A 21,212-nucleotide genomic window follows, 5' to 3' on the forward strand; every position below is an offset into this window, starting at 1 on the left:
TTGTGCCCACTCTTCTAATATGTCAGGCTTATAGCCTCTCTCTCTGCTTACTTAACACCTTCATGGCAAATTCTTTCTTCTGGAAGGTTTTCATCCTCTGTATCTCACCTCTCTCTTAGTAATACACACTGTGATTTGACTGTTGCTGTTGACTTGTTGCTGCTTCTCCTTGCTCTTTCTACCCCAAACCAGGCTCCACAGTGCAGTACTTACTGTCCCTTTCCTCCCAGTGCACTTCTGATGCTCCCCCGATGTGATTAGGTGTCTTCTTAGGACAGGTCTCTTATTTCTCTTACAGTGTGATTGCCCAGGTCATGGAGTACTTCCATTTTTTAAAAAACTTTTCTGTATTATGGGAGTGATGGCCTCTAGTGCTTAGGAAATCTTGTGATTTAGGAAGTAAAAGTCTGACCTTCTAGACTTCTCTCGGGACGCCCATCCATCCAGAAAATAAAATAAAACAAGAAAACACCTTCCCAGTTTTCCTCCTTTGTCTCTTCCCTGCTATGTCTTTTAGTAAAAGGAATCGAAGTTCATCGAGGTTGTCCCTAGGTAGAAAGCCCAGCACGAAATTGTCAACTTTTAAATTTTCTACTACTCCTGAGGTTTTGGTTTCCAACTAGCCACTTAAAAAGATAATGAGTAATGTTGTATTACCTTCACTTTTCTCCTCATTGCCAGTTATTTCTTATTGCATCCCTGAGCATATTTACCATTCATAATAGAAAGTACCTATGGTGCTGACCTTCAAAACCTTCCTCTTTTAATTTCTCCGCCCACCTTTTCCCTCCCTCTAAGAATGTTCTTTCTTCTCTCATTTTCTTTCACACACAACGTTCATAACACATACAAGTAACAGCATCTACAAGAGCTCCAGGGTTGTTCTTTAACACTTTACCCAGACCAGAGATGTTCTCTCTGCAGGGACTTACCTTGCATTAGATTTCATTCACTGTTTATTGCTCTGCCCACCAAAAAGTGAGCTCACTGAGGGATAGAGCTTTGTCAGGTTCTTCACTGTTACATTGCTCAGAGCCTAGCACCATGCCTGTCGTATAGAAAGTGTTCAAAAATATTAAAGAGGTAAGTGAGTGAATGAATAAATATTGAGAAAGAGCCAAGGGGGAGGGGATATGAAGAATCCAGGAGAAGTTCTGGATGAAGATGGATGAAGTTCTCAGGGATTTGAGGGTAGAAATTGGAAGGAGGTTTGTTGCCTGGAAGAAAGGGGGATATAGAATCCGGAGAATAAACAGAGTGATTAGCCGTGGATGAGAAGAGAACAGGTTTCTTCTATGGAAGCCAGCAGAAAAGAGGAAATGTCAGTTGTGCCTATAGGCTATGGGTTTGCCAAAACAGAGGCTGTTTAACCCAGTGTGTTTCCTTCTAATAGTGCTCATTTCCTCTGTGAATGGGAGGCTGTTATCTATAGAAATAAGAAGGTAGCTGGAGAATGGGAAAATTAGTCACTATGGAGAATGTGAGAGAGAGAATTGACCAGGGAAGTATAGCTGGATGGTCTGGGGACCCCGAAGACACAACTGGTTTTGCCAACCGGAATCTGTCCATCCAGGCACTTTTCTTCAGAGCTCTCAACAACCCAGCCCAGGTGCAGGACAGGCAGCCTACTGAGATCTCTGGGTCTCAGTTTCTGCAGCACTCTAATCCTCCCGACTTTCCTGGCATGTCGTAATTTATTATACCTAGTTGTTTATGTCTGCTTTCCTTGATGGGCTATCAGCTCTGTGGGGGCAGAGACGTGTCTGTCTTGTTAACCACTGTGTGCCCAGCTCTTCCTTGCTTGAAGGTCTACCGTGTGAATGATGCAAGTGCAGTGGGAGCAAGGGAATTTAATATACTGGGTAGGGAGTGATTGGAGTGTTGGGCCATGGAATCTGAACTGCAGAGAAAGAAGGTAAAAAAGAGCTAGGAGAAAGTTGGCATTCCCAACACTCATGTGTTGGGAATAAATGAGAAAAGTGGAAATACATGAATGTGATCAGAGAATGGAATATCGCATTTTATAATTTCAGAGGTGGGGCTGTTTTGGGGACCACAAAGTCCAAGATGTAGTCATTGGAGTGGGTGGTTGTAGCGAAGAGCAGGAGAGAGTCATTAGGGATGAAAAAGTCATAGATATTTTATGGCTTGAGATGCAAATGTCGAAGCTTTCACTGAGATTTTTCTAGTTGATGTTTCCACCAGATAGTGAGTAAAATAAACACAAGTTTACAGATAATGAACTCACACTTTGCATTCATGCATTCATTCATTTGCTCATTCATTCATCCATTCCCTCTTACTTAGAACCTGATCGTAAGCTGTAAGTACAATGACTGAAGCAGACACATCTAGGCTTTCATGAAACATACAAATTTGTGTAAGAGGCAGACATTAAACAAGTCATATATAACTATAAGTTGTGAAGAGTGCCAAAGGGAAAGATAGATTGAGAAATAACTGGTGATGGATTTTGGGAATAGCTATTTAAGTGGGTGCCATTTCATCAAAGCTGTATTGGGAATACATTTTTTGTATTGAAACTTTATTGCTTTTGTTTCTCTATTATTGTTTAAAACTGACATAGAGGCACGGATGAGCAAACTTGCCTTTCATTGGTTGTTCATGGGTTACAGTAGCCCCAAGGTGCAGTTTGGGAGTACAATCAGAAGGTGCTCATTGTCATGGAGTAGGTCTGAGAAGTGTGTGTTCCTTCCATGATGGGCTTGAGATCCAGTTGAGTCAGTTGTGAGATAAAGGCAGAGGTTAACTAAAGATTCATTTGGGTGAGGAACGTTGTCATGAGGCTCTGCTTGCATATCCAGGGAGCCTGTGGTTCCTAAACTGTCCTGTAATTACAAAAAATTTTTAAGTGGAAAATGTGTAGCATATGCATCCAAGAAAACTCCATGTTATTTCTTGAATTCTCTAAAGTAAGTACAAATTTCACCAGTGGGTAAAAAAAAAAAAAATCCTATTTTATTCTTATAATGGGAAAATTAAAACATAATTCACTATGATAGACTCAGCAATATTTCTAAAATGTCAAAGATATAGACCAGCAAGGCAATTTGACTTTTAGTTATATATAACACACATCCAAGGTCTACTATATGATTTGTATTTGAGCATCAAAAGGTGTCATAAATACATGGCTACTTTAATAAATCTAGAAAACATTTCTGTCATGTGAAAAAAAATCCAAGTTTTATTTTTCATCCTTACTATATTTTAAAGAGCTATAGTTCCTGCTTTTGTGGTAAGTCTTGGTTGAAGATTTTTTAATACTGTAAGTAACTGAGAAATAAAGTTTTATAATATAGCTCTTTATTTGATTTTCCTACTGCAAATTCATTACTTTGCTCATTTAATCTTATTTTTGTCATTCTTGCTACTATTTGAAATTCTGCTGAAATAAGCTTCTTAATACAAATGTTCACCACTTTCTATTTATAACCAAGACTTATACATATTGAAAAAAAGATGTTTGTATTCCTCCATTCAAAGACTATATATTATGTGCCCCTTATGTGCCCAGTAGTAGTCTTAGGTTGGGGAAAGAAAAGTGAACAAAATAGACAAAATATATGGTTTCATTTACCTCCTTTTATGGTGTGGGGAGACAGACAATAAATATAACAAATAGATAAATTATATTTTTGCATTGAAAGTTGATGAGTTGGGTGCCTGGGTGGCTCAGTTGGTTAAGCATCTGCCTTCGGCTCAGGTCACAATCCCCGGGTCCTGGAATCGAGTCCTGTGTCCGGCTCCCTGCTCAGTGAGGAGTCTGCTTCTCCCTCTCCCTCTGCCCCTCCCCCTCCTCTCTCTCTCTCAAATAAATAAATAAAATCTTTAAAAAAAAGGTGATGAGTCATATAGAGCAAAACATGTATCAAGATACATGGAAACATATAGTTTATTACAGAAATGCTTTTTATGACAGAGGCCAAACTATAGTAATTGTAAAGCTTATAGAATTCTTTTTTTTTTTTAATATTTATTTAGAGAGAGAGAGTGCAGGGAGGAGGGGCAGAGGGTGAGAGAGAGAGAGTCCCAGGAAGACTCCAGGCTGAGCACGGAGCCCGACGCAGGGCTCGATCTTACAACCCTGAGATCAGGACCTGAGCTGAAACCAAGAGTCAGATGCTGAACCGATTGCGCCACCCAGGTGCCCCTAATGCTTATAGAACTTTTAATGGAAAATCAGAGTTACAATATATAATTATTCAATTTTATTAATAATTGATGTCATTTATTGATGAAACACTTTGTTGGACACTTTCATATAGCAAACTAATTTAATTCCCCGTACAACTTCATGAGGTAGAATTTGTTACTTCAGCTATACATATGAGAAAACTCTGCTGTAGAGAGATAAAACAACTCACCCCCATGGATGAAACCAGAAAGTGGCAGTCAGAATTCAAATGCAGATTTCGGATCCCTGGTCTTCCTCTGTTCTTCCTCCACATTGCTGCATCTGACACTTCAGGTTGTTTATTATAACACTCTGTCCTTTGCTTTATCTAATGTGGTATAAGAGTTTCAGATTTTGAAGTCTTTCCAATAAAAATAATAAGTGTTCGGTTTTTTTAAGATTTATTTATTTGAGAGAGAGAGTGTGAAAGTGCAAATGGGGTGGGGTGGGGAGAGAGGGAGAGGGACAGCAAGAGAATCTTAAACAAACTCCCGGATGTGCACGGAGCCCTGATGCGGGGCTCCATCCCATGACCCTGAGATCACGACCTGAGCTGAAATCAAGAGTCGAATGCTTAACTGACTGTGCCACCCAGGCTCCCCAAAAGTGTTCAGTTTTAAAATAACTTTCACAGGGCCACCTGGGTGGTAAAGTCAGTTAAGAGTCCTATTCTTTATTTCTGCTCAGGTTGTGATCTCAGGGTCATGATCTCCAGGTCGAGAGATTGAGCCCCATGTCGGGCTCCCTGACGAGCATGGAGTCTGCTTCAGACTCTTTCTCCCTCTCGCTCTGCCCCTTCCCCCCTCTCAAATAAATCAATAAAATCTTTTTAAAAACTAAAATAACTTTCATATAGTCTGCAAAGTGATTTCTGAGGGACAATTTTTCAGCTGTTTTTAGAAGAAGGGAGAGAGAGAAATGACTTGGGAGTTCAGAATGTTAACATCCAGTAACACTCATTCTTTCCTAAGGTCTTCTCTGCAGGGCTGTGAGTCTCAAGTTAAGTTATTGTAGTGATGGCCAGGTTAAATTCTTCCACTAAAAATACATCTTTAGAATTGTAGGAGTAATCAAGAGCTCTCATTTCCCAAAGTGCTGCTTCTGGCATTTGATAATCCCACATTTATTGGTGCGGTTGACATAATTATTCACGTAGATTTTATTTCACGTATGCAGTGTGTGCACCTGTTGTTGGACCAGTTAAAAGTGTTCTTTTCCCTTGGTCTTGGGCCATTTTGCTGATACAGTGTGTTATAAATATGACAAGGACAGGAGCAGTTTGTATTACAGGATAATACAACATAATTTGACCGACAAGCTCACTTCCCATTATTCTCTGTAGTCTGAGATGCAAGTTAAAATGTCAGTCTATGTTGTAAAGGTTATTAGAAAATATGGCCAGTAATTATACTTTATTTACAATATGCTCTATGTAGGATACACTGGTAAGAGCTACATTGCTCTTGCTTAAACTCATCATGGCCAGGGTAGGGGGAGGAGGGATGTATCTTTCAAAATAATAACATAAAGTTTGAAAACACACTCTCCTCATGTGAAATCACTGCTCTACTTGAGCCAGCTGTAATAGAGAGGAGCATCCTGTGATTACGAAAGAAAATAATGTGAGAAGGGAATTCTGGCACTGTGCATTTCGCCTGAGTGACACTGATATATTTGGAAGCATCTGTCTTCCCTTGCACCTAGATGCATGTTTCTTTATTTTGGCCTCCTGTGGGTTACTAGTTCCTCTAAGTCCTGTGTACAGAGGCTCAACCTGTTTTTGACTTCAAAGACTCTTTCTCATAAGCTTATTGTGACAAACAATGTGATATTGGCTGGGAAATCATGTCCCAGTTTGCAGTTAAATTTTTGAGTTTAAAAAGTTTCCTTAACAATCAATCAATCAATCATTTCATTATCAATAAAACACGGTATCCTTTAACAAGGGAAAATATCTAATTAATCATATTTGCCCAAAGTGCCACACAGGGGAGGTGTGATTAGCTAGTGTTCTATTCCTTTCTATTAAATCCATCACACACATATTAAACGCCTATGTTACCATGTGCCAGGCAGAGCTTAGACTCAGAAAGAGTTTTTTCTGACTCTTTGCTCTTTATATTATTATTTAAAAAACACATATATAGGGGTGCCTGGGTGACTCAGTCAGCTAAGTGTCTAACTCTTGGTTTTGGCTGAGGTCATAATCTCAGGGTCCTGAGATCGCACCTCGAATTGGGCTCCCTGCTTGGTGGGGAGTCTGCTTGAGATTCTCACCTTCTGCCCCTTCCCCCACTTATGTGTGCACTCTGTCTCTCAAGTAAATAAATAAATCTTTTAAAAAACCATATATAGGGGTGCCTAGGTGGCTCAGTCAGTTAGGCATCTGCCTTCAGCTCAGGTCAGGATCTCAGGGTCCCCTTGGACTGAGCCCCGCATCAGACTCTCTGCTCAGCGGGGAGTCTGCTTCTCCCTCTCACTCTCCCTCTATGTTTCCCCTCTCTCTCTCAAATAAATAAAATCTTAAAAAAAAACCCACACATATAGTATTTCCCATATACCAGGTCCAAGGTCACACAAAGAGTGTCGGTGGAACCAGAGGATTCAAAGCCGGCAGTCTCTCCAGAGTTTATGTGCTCCTGCACGGCACTCTGCTTTGTCTATTCATTTACAGATGGCAATAATTTGTATGCAATGAAAACTAGGATATGGTTCCTGACCTCAGAGGGTTTGTAATCGAAATCTGTTTCTTCTTTCTTTCCACCCATATCTTCAAAGATCTTGATAGAGCACTGTGGCTCGTTAATTTTGTAGATATCTTCATTTATTAAACATGTACTATGCATACATGTGTACCGCCTTTTAAGGAGCTCACATCAGGGAGAGATGCACACTTCCTCTCATAAGTGCTAATGGGAGGGTGTATTTCAATGAAAACTTTCCAAAAGAGGTGATGTTTGATTTGGAGCTAGTCAGATGGACGAAACAGAGAGAGAGAAGAAGGAATTTTAGGTAGAAGGCACAGGGGGATGTGTATGAAAGAACAGGATGGGATCAGGAATGGGAATGATTAAGATTGTGATATGACCAGAGAAGAAAGACAGGGTTTAAGTTTGAATGGCCTTGTGCTCTTTGATGAAGATTTGGAATGGATTCTATCAGTAATGGGAAGTAATGAAGAAATTTAAGTAGTGAAAAGACATGGTCCATATATTTTAGATCCATAAAGCGAACAGTTGGACTCAGAGGTACCACTGTGAATTATTTGGATTCCCAGTTTTGTTTTTTTATCTCTTTTCCCTCATCATCCTCCCCCAACTCCTTTGTCTCCTCCTCTTTGACCTCCCAGTCTTTGCTCATTATAACCCCCATCCAATCTCATCGCTCCTGGCAACAAAAAATGTCTACTTTATGAAGGTTTAATCTCAAGTTTTCAGGAAAATACCCAATGTCAGCTATTATACCATATAATGAACTCAAATATCAGCATTCTTTCTACTTGTCAATTGGAAAATTCCCTTTTGTTAGTGGAATTTCCAACATTGGTGTGAGAAAGAGGAATATTTATTTGGAGGAGCAATAAACTATGGAGGGAAGAACCTGAAATTATGATATTCTTCTTCGCGGACAGGGAGCCACCCTGCCACACTGAGATGTATTCCAATTTTGCTGCATCGTGATCGAGCAGCATTATGTATCTCCAAAGAGCTTGGAGCTTGCTTTGCAGCTCTCCCTGTTCCTGAACACGTCCTGCTAGCACAAAATCCATCCTTTCTGAGTCGATTTCCTCTCCTGTGTTTACCTAAAAAGCACTGTTAGAAGATAATGCATCTGGAAATATTTTATATAAGCACAATGCAGATGAAAGGCATTGGTATTAATTTATATTTTCAGCTAGAGTTGAGCTCTGTATTTCTATGTAATAGTATTCCTCTAGGACCTCTATATTTTAATGGCCTAAATTTTTCATCTCTGTAATAGTGAGAAAAATTCAGTTCACCTTCAGTTCTTGCCTGTGAGGTTGCCTTTGTCCTTGTCAGCCTTTCAGAGAGTCTGTCTTTCATTTCCAGAGAAAAACTGACAGGATAACTTTTGGAATGGCCCTTGCATTTGCATTAATGATGTCCTTCAAGGGCAGTGTGCTACTTCCTACTCTTGAATTTTTATGTCTCCTTTCTTTCTTGTTTTTTTTGTTTGTTTGTTTTTTGTTTTTGTTTTTTGTTTTTTAGATGGAGAAATCAGTAGAGACACACTTTGGCAGCCATGACAGAAGGGCCATACTCTACAGGCCTCCTTCCTTCAGCAAAACAGAGCTTCAGCTCCACCAGCACCTTCTCACTCAGCATCGCTATACGGTTGTCATCGCTGAAGAAAGGATCGGTGCTGGCCTTGGGCTAGGGCTGCTAGAAAAAGGTCAGAATAAGAAGTAAATACCCAAGTTGCTTGATATATAATGTGAAACACTTTCTAGAGTGTGCTACATTCTTTCCCTAAAGAAATTTATAAAAACAAATTTTTAGCCGTGATCAACTTTCTTGTATCAAAGAAAACTTGTCTCCTTTTTTTTCTTGCTTCCTCTCAATTTTTCTTTAGCTATATTTCTTTATTCCTGAAATTATTTTGTTTATATTTTTGTAGCATTTGGAGTTGCATAGTTCATATTTAAATGCTACATAAAAAATGTTTATGTTTATGAGCCTGAATACATGTTCTGCCCAGCACCAAACTGCTCCATATTTTAAGAAAATTGCCACTTCATCTGACTGCAAGTAGAATGTGCTGAAAATTGTTTCGAGAAGCAAGCTTAAATGTGATTCACAGATTGGCTCTAAAATGTGAAAGAACTATGGATATTTATCACACAAACTATTACTAGTCAAGTACTTTTATTTCTATCATTTGAAGTGAGAAATAAAAGACAAGTTTTTAAACAGGGTATTTGAAAAGAAAGTTGAGGAAATGATGAGGGTCAAAAAGGGCAGTAACAATAACAGCTAAGGTTTCCTGAGCAGATACACTCCACCTTGCTCTTTCAAGAGCTAGCTGATGCCGCTGAATGAATGAGGTGAGGGGAACAATTAGCCACAATTCCCCTTCACCGTGTTCACCTTTCACCGCACTGGCTGTAAAGGTATAAGCCACTTAGCTAGCAAAGCTTTTGGAGGATAGGGCCCAGAAAGATACACTTTGATGAAAACAAAGGTTCTAAAAACCTGCCGAGTATGGGCCATGAGGACAGGTCTTCAGGAACACCATTTGCTGGGCCCTGTCCCCTGGGAGTCCTATGGTAATCTAGAGTGCTGGGCTTCTGGAAGCAAATGAGAAAAACCAAAGGGCAGGTGAAAGTTCTGGAATATCAAAGAGGGCTGAAAATGAATTTTGGAAACTGCATTGTGCTTGGTTCTATTAAGAAGGACCAATTGAGAGTTCTGGAGCATCCGTAAATGGTATTGTCAGAAAAACCATTTATCCATGTTAAGGAAAGATATAAAATGTTGAGTCTCCCTCTCATCCCATAAAGCATCTTAGCCCATCCCTGAAGTAGGTGATTTCGTGATGACACACCGCTGGTGTCCGAAATTGCTGTGTTCTTCTGCCTCCCTGAAGCTGCTCCTGACTGTGCAGGGGCAGAAGGTTGGTTCTTCGTGCATTTCAACTTCAGTTCAGTTCCAATTTTCAATTCTGTCCAGTTGCAATTCAGAAGGAATACGTCTGCTCTCTCCCTTAATGTCCTTGGGTCAGTTTTACGAGGAGGATGACTTTGCATCTTCCAAATATCAAGAACAGTGCAAAGACAGCCTGAAGGCAATAAACTCTGGCAGCCAAAGCAGCTGCTGGGCCCAGCATAAGATAACGAGATGGGTGTCACCAGACTTTGTCAGTGTAAATGCTGATTTGGCTCACTTACCCCATATTCCCTCAGCTTGTAAAACATCCACTTCCTCATTCTTTCTTGGTTTCTTCGACTCCATATAATAAGATATTCCTGGATAAGGCCTCAAGAAGGGTAGCAATTTCAAGAGTATGCAAAATTGACTTTTGGTTTTTCATCTAATTTTGTAGTTTTCACTGTGAGGGCAACCTCAAATATCTGAAATAAAAAAGTTCTGTGACCATAATCTAACATTTCCTTGATTTTCTAACATATAGGAAAAAAATCACTTTTTTATTGCAGTTTATTTCCATGGCCACAGATTTAATCTCTAAATTGTGTTTGCATTGAGGCACTCACTATAAAAATATTTTCTAAAGATTTGATTCTTGTCAAATTCGTTTTTCTTTAGTTTCCCATAATCACCTCATGCTTACTTTACCATACATATGGCAGCAGAAAGTATGATGCTATATTTGCTCATTTAAACTTAATTTCTCCATGGTGAGCATCTTGGGGGAAATGGAAGCAATTCAGAATGATCGGGAGACCTACCCCTCCTATCTTTAACTTTGCTGTCGCAGCTTCTGCTCTCTGCTAAACTGAAATTTGAAACTACTACATCAAAAAAAAAAAAAAAATAGGTACTAACACAAGTGTTACTAAGTGCCCAGGAGCAGATTTGAGACATTTATAAAATACATGCTTGGTTGGAGGAAAATAAATACAAAATAATATTTTCCTATTCTACCTATCCATTTTACCTGCTTTTCTCTCCTCTTCTGATCTGACCCCAGTCAGTTCTGCTGACCTTTTTCTATGCCATTGTTTGAAGCACTGGCGGCCTCTTTCCAGCCTGGAGCTACTTTTTTTTTTTCTTTTTTAAACCTTTAAGGCCAGAAATGGATAAAAATCAAAAAAATAAAAGGGTCATAGCCAGGCAAAATTCCACTATTAAGGATAATCTGTTTTTGTAGAATAACATTTGGGCTTTATATTTTATTCAGCTTTCCTACTACTTATTTAGTAAATATTCCTTGAAAGGAAAAGTAAACAGTCTCGGGTTCTAAGTTAGAATGTGGGCATTATGTTTTTTTCCCTGGTTAATTCCATTCTAGTGATTTAACAGAAGTCCGTGGCTCTATCCCGAAAGCCAGTAGGGCTGAGGATATGCAACTTTAAGCAAGTTAGGTTCTTTTAGCTCTGGTTCTCTTATCTGTTAAAGGCAATAATGATATTGCTTCATGGTAGTATGTGGTGAGAATTTAATCACTTTGTCCACCCCATCAGAGTTCTGGGAGGAGACAACGTAAAGCCCAGCCACTATTTTTTAATTCAATAGTCTGGGAGTGGGGCCCGGAAATTTATATGTTAAAAACAGACACAATGATTCTGATATATATCCCACTGGGGCACACTATCCTAAGGGATATACTATTGGTTCAAGACATAGCAATCTCTAGACTTAATTCTGGGAATAAAACAATGCAAAAGTCTGCTTGCTATAACGCCAATGTACTACTTAAGTATTAACCGTATAGGTATTTACAAGCATTTAATTTTTAGGCTGATTTAGAAAACAGTAAGAGGACAATTGTCTTTACAGATTTAGGCCTATAAAACTTAGCAGCATGTAAGACATATACTTTGTCGTCCTTCAGTCTCTTGCTTTGGAAAAAATATATCTTATGTACCTGCATTTGTAAGAACATATAATTCTCTAGAGAAAAAGATAGAAGCACCCATCAATCATTGCCCTTCCTAGTATCTAGATACTACTTAGTAAATCAGTGCTTTAGTACATGGAATAGTATAGTAGCCTAAAAGAAAGTAGATATTTTCCGAAAATCTTAACCTATTCCCATGGTAACATCTAAGTAGTATGTCGTCCGTGAGACCCTGTCTCAGTAGATTGTACCATTGGATCAGAATTATTTCTGTATACTTGAAGAGTAGTGCATATTTATCAGTTTTCTGTTCACTTCTGAATACACCTTGCAATTCTAAATTAAATGTATTATATAGTCCCTGTGAAAAACAAATGCCAACTCGCTACAGAATTGGTCATTCTTATGGTTTCAAATTGCTCTTGTTTTTGTAACATGGGGTTCTACATGGAATGTTTTTTTGAAGAAACACAAAAAGTGGAAGACTATATCAATTTTCTGGCCAGGGGTTGGCAATCGATGGCCCGCTGGTATGGCTCTTATGGCCTAAACATTTATTGGTCCCTTAACAGAAAAAGTTTGCTGACCCATGTAGCTAGATTAATTCTATGTCATCTGATCCCATCCCAAGCTGATGGTTAAACTCTAGGACTGAGACAGTTTAGTTTTGTAACTTATACCAAACCTCATTTGAAAAGGATTTGATGGTTTACAATAAAATATATAATAATAACATTACTAAAATGGAAATATAAAGTTAGGGCTCAGTCTGGATATTCCTCTTAGTTACCATAATTGAAGCTTAATTTTGGCTTGAGCCTGCAAATACCGAGAGCAACAAGGAAAAGAATGGAAATTTTACTCTCAGAAAGAAGGGAACATGACGTTCCTTCCCCTAACCACCCACATGCCCAAGCAGTATATTTAAAACAAGTTTCTTGAAGGGATTAGTAAGTAAACAAACCTAAGTTATGTAATGGGTCAGGAGGCAGATGAAGTGGATGTCATATCTTAGTTCATACAGCAACCTTCCAACAGGAGCTGAGAGCATAACATTACAGCACGGTATGACCAAGGCATTTCTAGGAAGGGCTAGAGTTAATATGGTGATAGCATTTATTGATATTTGTATTGATATTAAACTTGATATATTGTGTTCTGGAGAATGCTATTTTAAATAATGTTGCTTCACGGTTTTTTCCCTCCCTAATAAGGACACTGTAATTTATCCAGCTGTGTTCTTGGGAAGCACTATTAAAAGATATAGTTAATAGAGCGAGAGATACAGATCATTACTTAATGTTGTGGAAAATAGATTAGAGAAGAAAAAACCTATTTCCTTCCCTACTTATAATTTAATAGTTTTCTATCCTCCAATACTTTTATTTACATTCACTTTCACTCTCAAAAATGTCCAACACATCCATGTACCATTTGAAATTTAGTTTAATTTTGAAGGTTTATTTATAATGGCTACTTGCCAAAAGCTGTTTCTGGGGTTTGTATGGAAAAGAAGCAACTACTACAGATCAAGCTTAACTTTTGTGATGGAAAGCATATTTCAGTTTTTTTTTCTTTAGTTTATTTGTATTCAAGAAGAACCTATAAGGAAGTTGAGATTTAAATTTCCCATAAGTAAGAAGAGCTTAACCACAATAATTGCTTTCTTGGGGAGGTAGTAGACTGTGGTAATTAAGAAGAATAAGCTTTGGAGTAAGATCAAACCTGGGTTGAGTTTTAGTGTTACCTTTAATGGTTATATAACCTTCGACAAGTTACTTAACCTCTCAAAGCCCTAGTTTTCTCTGGGAATTGATTGTTTTGGATTGTTCTATGAATGCCACATTATGGGCACTCCAGGAATGGGAGATAATATCATTACTTCTGTCAAGAACTAATTCCAGAAAGGAGATTATGGAGATTCCTTTCTGGGGAGGTACACTTAAAATGGGTTCTATATGAAGAACATAGGGGTGCTGCTAATGGATATTTTGTGATAAATGATAGGTGCTTTCAAGGCCCTCTTTATCAACCTACATGTTCCCATTGAAAGGCCTGGGTTGTAAACCCTCCTGAAATTCCAACACATAGTCTCCTGGACCATTCCCTTGGGAAAGACCCCTCATTAAGAAAAAAATCTATGAGTTCCTTGAGGTCAGGGACCATGTCTGTTCGTCTTATCATTTAAAACCATGCTGTCCACCTAGAGGCACACAATGAATATTTATTGAATACAGCTGAATGCATGAATAAATGAAGATAACATAGTGTACCAATATTTGAGCCCCCCCTTTTTTTTTAATTTGACAGAGAGACAGCCAGAGAGGGAACACAAACAGGGGGAGTGGGAGAGGGAGAGGGAGAAATAGGCTTCCTGCTGAGCCAGGAGCCCGATGCTGGACTCGATCCCAGCACCCTGGGATCATAACCTGAGCCGAAGGCAGACACTTAATGACTGAGCCACCCAGGTGCCCCAATATTTGAGCCCCTTAAATAGTGAAGTACCTCAGAAAATTCACATTAAAACTTAATTGATAAGCCTTCTATTTTTATGTAACTTTATAGGTACACTGATATTCTACCTATGCTCAAATCTGTTCTTATATAAAGGTAATTCAACTACAACTATGGTAGTATATAGGGCTGATATTACCTGTTGGGGCTTTTAGTGCTTGTGTCCATTTTTCAGAGTTCTTTTCTTCTTTTGCTTTTAAGACTCCTCTGTCACATTTACCAGTGTTACTGTCTGTTGATTTTGGAGGAGGATGGATGAGTTTAGTTCTAGGCATATTTAGTCTCAGGTGCCTTGAGCTTTTCATCTGAATGCATTTACCAAAAACTGAAGAAAACAGAGAGGCCGGGGCAGAAGATGAGAATTTGTGAGTTATCTGCCTAGCGGTGATGACTGATTCACTGAGGGTTTAATATCCCATAAAACAATGAAACACATAGCATTACCTAACAAAATGCTGTCCAATAAAGGACACGTGAAAGTAAGCATATAGCTTTTGTGGCTTGTGGACGTAGAAAGCATTTAGGGTCAAGCACCCATCTTGTGATTTAGGTCCCATTTGTGTCCTTTAGAGCACGCTCTCTACCTCTTTGCATAGAATAGTGTAAAATATTCATCTTTATGTTCTTCCAATCCCTTGCTTTGGAAAAATATATCATATGACCCAGGGATTTTATAACATACACCTTCTCTACAGAAAAAGATAGAATCACCATCAAATTATTCTCTGTCAAATCATCCAGGTCCTATTTAGTAAATCATTGTTTTCGTTCATAGAATGGAGTAGGGGCCTAAGAGAGAATAAATATTTTCCAAAAGTTTTTAACTTGCTCCCAGGGTAGAGTCTAAGTAATATATGGTCCAAGAGACTCTGACACATAGTATATTTTATCATTGGGTGAGAATTATTTACGTATACTTGAAGAGGGCATATTTTTGCCGTTGCAGCCAAAACCAGCTCTGCAGCAGGCACAAGAAAATGGATGGTTCCAATTGCAAACAATGTTTCTGGGAGGCCCTGAAAGTAGTTGGACCAATATTTTTGTGCACCCACTGTTTAACGGGACACTTGGGTACAAGATTTATTTGTGGTAACTCTAGAAGACATAACCAGGGCCAATTTAAGGATGAACATTTTATCAGTCAGAGTTACCCAGCAGGGGAACTGCCCATCTCAGAACCTAGGAGGTGTTGTTGGCGTGGCATCAAGTCAGGGGTGCTCCCGAGCACTTGATTTATTACTCAGGAGAATGAGTAAAATCACTACCCAAGTCTTTTTCAGGTTGGCACTGTAACCTCTATATGCACAGAATGATGGAAAGTAAGACGAGGTTTTAAACCTCATCATTCCGGCGCCTGGGTGGCTCAGATGGTTAAGCGTCTGCCTTCACCTCAGGTCATGATCCCAGCTTCCTGGGATCGAGTCCTGCATCGGGCTCCCTGCTCAGCAAGGAGCCTGCTTCTCCCTCTGCCTCTCTCTCTCTGTCTCTTCTGAATAAATAAATAAAATCTTTTTTAAAAATAAATAAACCTCATCATTCTAGGGATTCCTTTTCTTTAGTCTTTTTAGTCTCACATCCAAGGGCAGAAGAGAGGAATGGTGAGCAAAGGAGTGGAGGAACATTGGTCTGGAGGCAAAACCCAGGGCGATTCCCCTTTGGCTAGTAGTGCGTGTTGATAGCAGATGCTTCTACTGATCCTTGAAAACTAGAGAGCTTAATGAACTGCTCCTCTCCCTCCTTCCTGTCTGCAGCCTCACACCAGCACCCCTGCTGCTTCCCTGAGTTTAATATGCTCTATGATTACTTAGCAGGAAGACGAAAGAGTAAAGGTCACATTAAAGAGGCACAGTGTGTTTTGCCTTGTCCGTATTTCACCAAGAACGCCTTTGACATACATTTTTTATTATGCAAGGAATGAATAGGTTTTGGGTGATATCAGAAGTGCTTCTGTGCCTTTAGTTAATCAAACTGGGGAGAAAAGAAAAAAGGAAATTGAATCAAAGAAACTTGCTGGTCTGCACCCATTCTATTTTATTGTAGTATGACAGGCGGTAATTGTGTGTTCAGGTTTATTGTTATTTTCCTCCGTGCTTATAGAATTACTGATGTATTTACGACCAAACAGAATTTGTTCTTTAATTGGCACACTAGAGCTCGAGGAATGTTTATTTAACCTTAACTCGGTTGGGCTGTTTATACTACAGAGACCCGAGTTCAATTTACTTTAGTTTTTGAAAAAAGCTTTCTTATTTATAAAAGTTGAGCTTCAAGTGACCTCCCCATTCTGATGTTTCCTTTACCCTCCACTGTGCAAAGAGAACAAAAAGCCAGTGTCTCATTTTTACTCCAAAGAAACTAAACTTGCTTCCTTAAGTGGGTTGGTTCTTACCATTGAAAATGGTAACCAGATGTTTACTGAAATCCCCAGCATTTCTCATTCAAGCCTAGCTTCCTTCTAATCGTTTGATCTTTTTAAGTTTCATAGAAACCAGATTGGGTATTTAAGTTTTCCAAAGCCGGGAAATGTTTAATATAGCTTTGAAGATACTTTCTCTGAACTCTTTCTTTAAATGCCCTTTCTGCTACTTTTATTTTTTTTAAAGTTACAGCATTAATCTTTTTCTATTTAACCATATTACAAATAACATACTATTGTTTGGCTTAGTGTGAAGGGAAAAAATCTTGCAGGTTTTTTTTTCCCTTGGCAGATACATATGGTTGCTTTTGTAGAACAACAAAAAACTACATGTCACGTAGTTTGCCTCAGTTACAAAATTAATAGCCAAATTCAGTGGTCGGTTAAAATATTTCATTTCAGACACCAGGTAATATGGATTCCCTCTGATCTTTTTAGATCAGTGGTTCTCAAACTTGGCTGTCCGTGAAAATCCTCTGAAGAGCTTTAAACTCCTGCTTCCTAGTTTCTAGGTGCAGATGTTCTGATTTAGTGGATCTAGAGTTTAAAATCTCCAGGTGATTCTAAAGTACAGGTAAATTTGAGAACTTTGGTTGATGTTCTATGTTGTTTTCATCTCAAATTAATTTTTGTAAGTACAGTTGGCCTTTGAACAACACAGATTTGAACCATGTGGGTCCACTTATACACGGATTTCTTACAGAACAGTCCTATAAATGTATTTGCTCTTCCTTATGACTTTCTTAATAATATTTCTTTTCTCTCGCTTGCATTATTATAACAATACAGTGTATAATACTTGGAACATACAAAATATATATTAGTTGACTATTCATGTTATTGGTAAGGCTTTTGGTCAACAGTAGGCTACGAGTAGTTAAGTTTTGGGGGAGTTGAAAGTTTTATACAGATTTTCTACTCTACAGGAGTTGGTATCCCCTCACCCCTGCATTGTTCAAGGGTCAACTGGAATTTATTTCATGTCATTGTTCTTTTCATATTTCTTTAGAATTAAAGACTTTTTTTCTTTCAGAAATTATACATTTTGTTGGTTTTGCCATAGACTAAACTATGCTTCGAATCACAGATTTAATTTGTAAAAATAAATAATATTCGTATTATATTTAGATTAAGGAAAGACTCCAGGAAAGAAAAACAAACTGTTTCATATGGGACTTTTCAAGTGACAGAGTGTGTGGATTAACTACAGGGAGTTTGGGGACTCCAGATATGGTGTGTTTACTATACTAGTGTATTATCAGATTTAGATGCTTGAAATATTTTAGATGGTTCCCTCAATTTGGGAGGAGTTTGGGAGCATCTATCCACATTTTCGAGACTGCCTCTTCATTTTTTACCACTTTTGCTTTCTACTCTCCATTTTATAATTATTGTAAACCTCCCCAGTCACTTCCCTTTGAGACTTGACTTTCCCTCCGGAGAATTAATTAACTAATTAGTTAAACATTATTCATTAATATTTCCCTTTGGATATTCTCTATGATCTTTCATCTTCCTTTTAGCTAAAGTTGCTTCTTCCTAACAGCATCTCTTTGTGGATGTCTAGACATCCAAGACTCAAGAAAAAGTATATTTTCCTTAGTAATCTCTCTCTGATTAAGCCTCAATAATCTGACTCGCCCCTCTCTTAAAATAACTTTTTTTCGGAATTTACCAAGAAACTCCTTTTTTTTTACAAAACATAGTCACTATATTTATGATTGCATTATTTTTGGTATGAGAGCCAATTTGAGCCTGAGTAGAATATCAGTGTTCTTCAAAAGTTATGTAGTAATTTTTTAAAAACTGAAATTAAGCTTTAATGTGAGGTAATTTCTCAATTTCCTTAATCTTACTTAACGGTGATTCCCAAACTTGGTGAAATGTGTGAATCAGTGGAATAAACACCTGTCCTAGCAATGTCTAGGTCCCATGGGGTATAGAATTTTCTTACAAACTCTTTTCTCCCTTAACTTCCTTAATGCTGCCCTCTCCTGCTTCTCCAACCCTTCTGACCCTTCTTCTTTATGATCTTCCTCCAAACATGGACATTCTCTCCAAGACACTTATCTGCAGTCTTCTTTTTTTCCCCTATCTTGATATTTCCTCAAGATATTTTTCTACTCTTCAAGTTCAATAATCTCCTCTGGAGAACAGATTGGTGGCAGCCAGAAGTGGTGTGGGGGGGGAGGGGGCTGGACTACATGGATGAAGGTGGCCAAAAGGTACCCACTCCCAGTTAGAAATAAGTTCTAGGGGGGCGCCTGGGTGGCTCAGTTGGTTAAGTGTCTGTGTCTTCGACTTGGGTCATGATCTCAGGGTCCTGGGATGGAGTCCTGCATCAGGCTCCTTGCTCAGCAGGAGCCTGCTTCTCCCTCTCCCTCTGCCCCTCCCCCCACTTGTGTGCTCTCTCTCTCAAATAAATAAATTCTTTTTTTTTAAAGATTTTATTTATTTATTTGACAGAGAGAGACACAGCAAGAGAGGGAACACAAGCAGGGGGAGTGGGAGAGGGAGAAGCAGGCTCCCGCTGAGCAGGGAGCCCGATGCGAGGCTCTATCCCAGGACCCTGGGATCATGACCTGAGCTGAAAGCAGACACTTAATGACTGAGCCACCCAGCCGCCGCTAAATAAATTCTTTTAAAAAAGAAATAAGTTCTAAGGATGCCAGGTACAGCATGGTGACTATAGTTAATAACACTGTATTTTATGTTTAAAGTTGCTAAGAGAGTAAATGGTAAAAGTTCTCCACACACACATACACACACACACACAAATTTGTAACTATGTGGTGATGAATGTTAACTAGACTTACTGTGGTGGTCATTTTACAATATATGCATATATTGAATCATTATGTGGTGCACCTGAATCTAATATAATGTTATATGCAATTATATCTCACTAAAAAAAAATCTCCTCTGTAGATATAACCTCTGCATAATGTTGAATCCTAATTTGTCTTCTGTAAGCAGAGTTTTTAGAGTCTTGATTCTCAGGTACCTGATAGATGTTTTGATTTGTGTGTCCCACTGTCTCAACATGTGGCGAACTACACTTGTCTTCTTCCACCCCAGTAACATCTGTGGTTCTGCCAGCCATGTTTCTCTTGCGAGTACTGCATTCCCTCAGTCTCTCATGTGCTAAAGCTCATCTTCAGGTTCTCCCTCTTCTTCAGCTGCAGCACACATTAGGCATCTGGGCCATGGCTCCACATTTTGGGCCTCTCATGCTATCACAATGGCAACTAAATACTCGCCCAGGGGCTGGTCTCTGCTTTTGACAGTACACTCCCACCACGACTGCTAGTTTAATATTACACAAACATGGCTCTGCTTACATCACTTCCCTATGCAGAAGTCTTCAGTGACATCTCATTTCCTCCTAATCAGAAGAGGTATTTCTTGGCGCGGCATTCAAAGCTTCCCATGCCGGCTGTAGCATGATTCTCAGGCTTGGCTTCACACCCGAATGATTCAGGGATCTTAACAAAAGTCTATGCCCAGGCCCCACTTCTGAAAATTATATCAGAATTTTAGAGGAGGAGAATGAACCTGGATATCACTCTTTTTTTACAGGACTCCTAAGTGATAGTAATGTGTGGGCCCCCTGCTATTGGCCTACTCACCTTTGCCTGATCACATTTCTTCTTTTTTTTTTTTATTTTTTTTGTTGTTATGTTAATCACCATATATTACATCATTAGTTTTTGATGCAGTGTTCCATGATTCATTGTTTGTTCATAACACCCAGTGCTCCATGCAGAACGTGCCCTCCTCAATACCCATCACCAGGCTAACCCATCCCCCCACCCCCCTCCCCTCTAGAACCCTCAGTTTGTTTTTCAGAGTCCATCATCTCTCATGGTTCGTCTCCCCCTCTGACATACTCCCCTTTTCTTCCTCTCCTGTTATCTTCTTCTTTTTCTTTTTTCTTAAAATATGTTGCGTTATTTGTTTCAGAAGTACAGATCTATGATTCAACAGTCTTGCACAATTCACAGCGCTCACCGTAGCACATACCCTCCCCAATGTCTATCACCCAACCACCCCATCCCTCCCACCCCCAACCACTCCAGTAACACTCATTTTGTTTCCTGAGATTAAGAATTCCTCATATTAGTGAGGTCATGTGATACATGTCTTTCTCTGATTGACTTATTTCACTCAGCATAACACCCTCCAGTTCCATCCACGTCGTTGCAAATGGCAAGATCTCATTCCTTTTGATGGCTGCATAATATTCCATTGTGTATATATACCACATCTTCTTTATCCATTCATCTGTCGATGGACATCTTCGCTCTTTCCACAGTTTGGCTATTGTGGACATTGCTGCTATAAACATTGGGGTACACGTACCCCTTCGGGTCCCTACATTTGTATCTTTGTGGTAAATACCCAGTAGTGCAATTGCTGGATCGAACGGTAGCTCTAATTTCAACTGTTTGAGGAACCTCCATACTGTTTTCCAGAGGGGTTGCACCAGCTTGCATTCCCACCAACAGTGTAGGAGGGTTCCCCTTTCTCCACATCCCCACCAAC

General features: G+C 39.1%; 1 protein-coding gene and 1 long non-coding RNA gene across 7 annotated transcripts in view; one reads left to right on the forward strand and one right to left on the reverse strand.

Annotated features, from left to right (window-relative positions):
* Positions 1-21,212, forward strand: part of CPED1 (cadherin like and PC-esterase domain containing 1) — a 269,698-nt gene that overhangs the window by 19,202 nt on the left and 229,284 nt on the right. For 3 of the 5 annotated variants that reach the window (XR_003516534.2, XR_003516535.2, XM_027574292.2), the window contains exon 2: positions 8,428-8,611. The exons of the other annotated variants lie outside the window; for them this stretch is intronic. Coding sequence is in view for 1 of the 3 variants with exons in the window: in XM_027574292.2 (XP_027430093.2) it covers positions 8,428-8,611 (184 nt within the window). In the remaining 2 variants the exon portion in view is untranslated. The remainder of the gene's footprint in view (positions 1-8,427; positions 8,612-21,212) is intronic. 5 annotated transcript variants of the gene reach the window in all.
* Positions 2,545-20,338, reverse strand: LOC113911572. 2 transcript variants are annotated; one of them, XR_003516538.2, is made up of 5 exons: positions 20,297-20,338; positions 14,391-14,576; positions 10,107-10,289; positions 4,389-4,526; positions 2,545-2,849 (listed from the first exon to the last, which is right to left on the reverse strand). It is a non-coding gene; the product is annotated as an uncharacterized LOC113911572 (long non-coding RNA). The 2 variants fall into 2 exon arrangements; XR_003516537.2 differs by lacking the exon at positions 10,107-10,289.

This window comes from Zalophus californianus, chromosome 12 (genome assembly GCF_009762305.2).
Source record: "Zalophus californianus isolate mZalCal1 chromosome 12, mZalCal1.pri.v2, whole genome shotgun sequence".
NCBI lineage: Eukaryota > Metazoa > Chordata > Mammalia > Carnivora > Otariidae > Zalophus > Zalophus californianus.